This window comes from Nomascus leucogenys, chromosome 18, assembly GCF_006542625.1.
Source record: "Nomascus leucogenys isolate Asia chromosome 18, Asia_NLE_v1, whole genome shotgun sequence".
NCBI lineage: Eukaryota > Metazoa > Chordata > Mammalia > Primates > Hylobatidae > Nomascus > Nomascus leucogenys.
Window position 1 is genome coordinate 44757466 of NC_044398.1, and position 5334 is coordinate 44762799.

A 5334-nucleotide genomic window follows, 5' to 3' on the forward strand; every position below is an offset into this window, starting at 1 on the left:
CAGCAACTGTTGTTTCCTGACTTTTTAATGATGGCCATTCTAACTGGTGTGAGATAGTATCTCATTGTGGTTTTGATTTGCATTTCTCTGATGACCAGTGATGATGAGCATTTTTTCATGTGCCTGTTGGCTGCATAAATGTCTTCTTTTGAGAAGTGTCTGTTCATATCCTTTGCCCACTTTTTGATGGGGTTGTTTTCTTGTAAATTTAAGTTCTTTGTAGATTCTGCTCTGTATCTTAAGTGTGGTAGTTACTACATGAGGGTATACTGTTGTAAAAACTCATTGTATTAGTCCGTTCTCACTGCTATAAAGATACTACCTGAGACTGGGTAATTTATAAACAAAAGAAGTTTAATTACTCATGGTTCAGAATGGCTGGGGAGGCCTCAGGAGACTTACAATCATGGTGAAAAGTGAAGGGAAAGCAGGCAACTTATTAACAGGGTGGCAGGAGACGGCAAGTGAGGGCAAGGGAAACTGACGTTTTTGAAAATATCAGATCTCGTGAGAACTCCCTCACTATCATGAGAACAGCACGGGAGAAACCACTCCCATGTCCAATCACCTCTTGTCAGGTCCTTCCTTCAACACATGGGGATTACAATTCAAGATGAGATTTGGGTGGGGACTCAGAGCCCCAAACCATATCACTCATAAAATTGGCTAAACAGGGTATCTTTTACCATGTTTAAATTATACCTAAGTTGATTTATAAAAATTATCATACATTGTTTTAATAGTGAAACAAAATTTTGAAATTTCATAAACAGGAAAATGGACAATGTTTTATAGTTACACAGTCATTTACTATACTTTATTAAAATAAGTAAAGCTAAACATATCAGCAGGTAAAAAGGTCAAAACCATGCATTTGAAGACAAAAGCTGAATAACTTCAACTTTTGCAAATACTTGCAAAACAACAAAATGTTATTGTACATACACAACAGTGTATGTGTATATATGGAAAGAAAGAATAAAAGTAATGAGACGTGGTATCAATAAAAACCAAGTTTAAAATAAGGCTTAAAGGTGGTAAAAGTTATAGGAAGTTAAAGGAATTTGGGAATGATATGCAGATGCTTCAACTACTTTTGTAATACTTGACTTCCAAGCTGCAATAAGTACACTGATGGTTATGTTATGAAATATTTCACTAAAACTATACCAGCCCACCTAAAAGGGTTCATTAGAATTGAGTCAATAGGCATGGATTCAAAAAAGTAAGCTATACTGAGCTTCCTGTGGCTCTGAATTGGAGACCAAGGTCACATGAGCTAGAGGTTTCTACGTGGTCCTCTAGCTTTGTACACACACTTAATGTGGTTTCCAGTTTCTGCACCTAGGAAGAGGGGCAGATGCAGCCTCAACAACAATGTATAGCCCACTGCCTCTGGCTGGTCCCAGTGTACGTTCTGGTAAGAGGGTGGTCCATCCTGAGCTCCCCTAAGGGTAGGTCCATTAGGCAGAAAATGCAGAGGCAACAGTATAGTTGGAGGGCAGACTAATCAAGGACAGGAGAGGCTCATGATAGGAAGGGCCATGGGGTAACACTCTTTCCCCAAAAGTGGACTCAGAGACTGAAAAGGTTATTGAATTTATTTGTGCTTTATAAAAATCTTCATACTGTACAGTTATTATTTGTATAGAATTCTATCTACAGTTATATTTCCATTAAAAAATTTAAGGTCAGAACAAAACATGACTGATTTTTTTTAAACATGACTTTCAGTATAATACTGTATCTAGAAGAAAATTTCTATTCATTATTTCCTAAATTAACACATTTCCTTTAACATAACCTTCAGATACAAGGTCTGAATTTTTGTTAATGTCTTCACATTCAAAATATCTGTTATGACTTTAACTCAATATGAATTATCTTGCTCAGTAAAATGGCATTTCTTGATATAGGCTCAACTACATTTGCTGCATTCTCTGAGTATCTTCCCTATTATTTCTTTAATATACAATGAGTAAAACTTGTGCATAAAGTTGTCAAAAGAAAAAAAACCCCATAGAATGTTGACAGTTTTTTCTAAATGTGGTTTATCTTATTTTTATTAATGGTCATTCTCTGGAAGAACATTTTCATATATCCATGTGAGTCATTAGATTATTTCCTGTGTAAGTTCTTTAATAAATTCCAAATTATAGCAAAATATTTCCCCATATTCCCTACATGTATTAGTAGCATTTCTTCTACATGTATTCAGTTACTTTGTAGTTGTCTCTTACAGATTTTCAAACATTCATTACATTATTCGGAATTTCCCCTATGTCTATTCTCTTATTTACTTTGGAAGATGACTTATGGTAAAAGGTTTGCCAAATTCGTTACATTCACAGGGGTCATGTCCTATTTGATTTCTCCTAAGTATTTTCAGGTATGAATTGCTTGAGAAGGATTTCTCTCATTTCCACATTTATAAGCTTTTTCCCATGTGTATCCTTGGATGTGCTATGAGAGTTGATTTCTCAGAGGGTTTCCCACACTGGTTACATTCATAGGGTTTCTCCCTTGTGTGTTTTCTCTGATGTACTTTGAGGCCTGAGCTGCAACTGAAGTTTTTCCCACACTGATTACATTCATAGGGTTTCTCTCCTGTGTGTGTTCTCTGATGTTTAGTGAGATCTGACTTATGATAGAAGGACTTCCCGCATTCATTACATTTGTAAGGTTTTTCCCCTGTGTGTATTCTCTGACGTACAGTAAGGACTGATTTCTCAGAGGACTTCCCACACTCATTACATCCATAGGGCTTCTCCCGTGTGTGTTCTCTGATGTGATTTGAGGACTGAGTTGCAAATAAAGGTTTTCCCACATTCATTACAGTAATAAGATTTCTCCCCTCTGTGTGTTCTCTTATGTACTGTATAGTCTGCCTTATGGTAGAAGGTTTTCCCACATTTTTTACACACATAGGGTTTGCCTCCTGTATGCATTCTCTGGTGTATTGTAAGGTATGAATTCCTAGAGAAGAATTTCCCACATTCCTTACATTCATAGGGCTTCTCATCTGTGTGTGTTCTTTGATGTTTGGTTAGGTCTGATTTATTGTAGGTTTTTCCACATGCATTACATTTATAAGGTTTTTCCCGTGTGTATTTTCTGATGTATTGTGAGGACTGATTTCTCAGAGAAGGATTTCCCACACTCAGTACATTCATAGGGTTTCTCCTTTGTATGTGTTCTCTGATGTACTTTTAGGTCTGAGTTATGACTAAAAGTTTTCCCACACTGAATACATTCATAGGGTTTTCCCCCAGGTGAGTCTTCTGATGTTTAGTGACATCAGACTTGTGGCAAAAGGTTTTGCTACATACCCTACATACATAGGGTTTGTCGCCTGTGTGAGTTCTCTGATGTATTGTAAGATATGAACTCCTAGAGAAAGATTTCCCACATTCATTACATTCATAGGGTTTCTCACCTGTATGTGTTTTACGATGTATTGTGAGAACAGAGTTGCTTATGAAGGTTTTTCCACATTGATTACATTCATAGGATTTCTCCCCTGTGTGAATTCTCTGGTGTACTGTAAGATATGACTTATGATAGAAGCTTTTTCTACATTCCTTACATTCATAGGGTTTCTCTCCTGTGTGAGTTCTCTGATGTATTATGAGGTGTGAATTCCTAGAAAAGCATTTCCCACATTCCTTACATTTATAGGGTTTCTCTCCTGTGTGGACTGTCTGATGTAAAGTGAGGAGAGATTTCCTAGAAAAGCATTTTTCTCATTTATTACATACATAGGGTTTCTCCCCTGTATGGATTCTTTGATGTTTGGTTAGCTTTGACTTTTCATAGAATGGTTTTCCACATTGCTCGCATCCACAGACTTCTGTTCCTCTGTGTGTTCTCTGAGTTACATTAAGTACTGACTTCTCGTACAAAGGTTCCCCTGATTTGTTACTTTCAAATGTTTTCTCTCTTCTGTTAGGAAAGCTTAATCTGTTAAAATTACCTACACTTTCAATATATTTATAGTATTTCACCTCCAAATGAACTCTATGTTTCAAGAAAGTGGACTTCTCAAAGGATTTTTCATATTCATTAAACTCATAAAAGTCTTCTCTTTTTTCTGACATTTTATGGACCATGAGAGTTGAATTATTACAGAACACTTCATTACATTCATTATGTACACAAGGACTCTCTCTTGTGTAAGCTTGCTTATATGTAATGAAAACTGCCTTTCCATAGAAATCCTTCTCACATTCCTTATATTCAAAAGATTGCTCTAAATTTTGAATTTTCAGATATGAAATGAAGTCCTCCTTATAACTGAGGCATTTTCCATTTTGAATAAACTCATAAGGTTTCTCTTCCATATGAGTTTTTTCATGGTTACTATTGAGGAATAGTTTTCCATATCCACTGAGGTCATGAGGCATCTTTCTTAAAATAGTTTTTCTTACTATTAAATAAATCTGAAATGTATTGCAAACTCATACCACATAAGTCACATTTACAAGGTATTTTTATGGAAGGAAGTGGGTCTATACTGAAATCAAACACTTTTCTTAATATGTTACCTCTCTCTATAGTCAGTGTTTTGTTGTTGATATATGCAGTTTGCCAGATATGTCTGTCCTGGATTTCCTGACAGTGTTCTAGTTGATCATCCACTTTGCAGACTTCTAGAAATAAAAAATAACCACAACTTATGAGTCCTGTGATATTTGTGATGAAATTACACTTACATACAAAAGTGCTTTTATATATAGTTGACTTAGTTTCTTGGAATAAAGTAATCCAAAAAGTGTTAATCTCCTCCAGCCCTTTGGCTAAAAGAAAATAAACACGAAACCCTATAATGTGGAAAGTAGGGTGGAAATTTAGAACACACAATGGGCAATTTACAAATACGTACTTCAAAACAACACAGAGGTTACAAATAACCATAAAGCACGGTGAATATAGAATAGACACAAGTAATGACATAAAACATTAGATATAAAAATGATACTAAAAAGATATAAAATAAATAATATAAATATAAAAATGGCTAATCTAGAAATGGGACGTGCAGAGAATGAGAGAGGCAAGGAAAACTAGTAGTTAACAGTGTTCTAGAAAAATATCAGAGGAGGCCAGGCGTGGTGGCTCACACCTGTAATCTCAGCACTTTGGGAAGCCCAGGAGGATCACCTGAGGTTGGGAGTTCAAGACCAGCTTGACCAACATGAAGAAACCCCATCTCTACTAAAAATGCAAAATTAGCTGGGTGTGGTGGCACATGCCTGTAATCCCAGCTACTAGGGAGGCTGGACAGGAGAATCGCTCGAACCCGGGAGGCGGAGGCTGCGGTGAGCTGAGATCGCG

General features: G+C 36.3%; 2 protein-coding genes across 2 annotated transcripts; both read right to left on the reverse strand.

Moving 5' to 3' along the window:
- Positions 1-358: 358 nt before the first annotated feature.
- Positions 359-3045, reverse strand: LOC115831222 (gastrula zinc finger protein XlCGF49.1-like). The gene has a single exon (XM_030798504.1). The coding sequence runs from the start codon at positions 3020-3022 to the stop codon at positions 2429-2431; it is 594 nt and encodes a 197-aa protein (XP_030654364.1). The 5' UTR covers positions 3023-3045; the 3' UTR covers positions 359-2428.
- Positions 3046-3199: 154 nt separating this feature from the next.
- Positions 3200-4403, reverse strand: LOC100603283 (zinc finger protein 33B-like). The gene is made up of 2 exons (XM_030797770.1): positions 3974-4403; positions 3200-3742 (listed from the first exon to the last, which is right to left on the reverse strand). Exons 1-2 carry the CDS (start codon positions 4401-4403, stop codon positions 3210-3212), a joined length of 963 nt encoding a protein of 320 aa, XP_030653630.1. The 3' UTR covers positions 3200-3209.
- Between the last annotated feature and the right edge of the window lie 931 nt (positions 4404-5334).

Bases quoted from the DNA above. Each gene is read 5' to 3' on its own strand.
- LOC115831222 (XM_030798504.1), bottom strand. From the start codon at position 3,022: ATGAGAAGCCCTATGAATGTAAGGAATGTGGGAAATTCTTCTCTAGGA.
- LOC100603283 (XM_030797770.1), bottom strand. From the start codon at position 4,403: ATGCCTCATGACCTCAGTGGATATGGAAAACTATTCCTCAATAGTAAC. The intron at 3,743-3,973 runs GTAATTTTAACA...GTAATAAATGAG, and splicing joins TAAATATATTGAAAGTGTAG to AAAAATGCTTTTCTAGGAAA.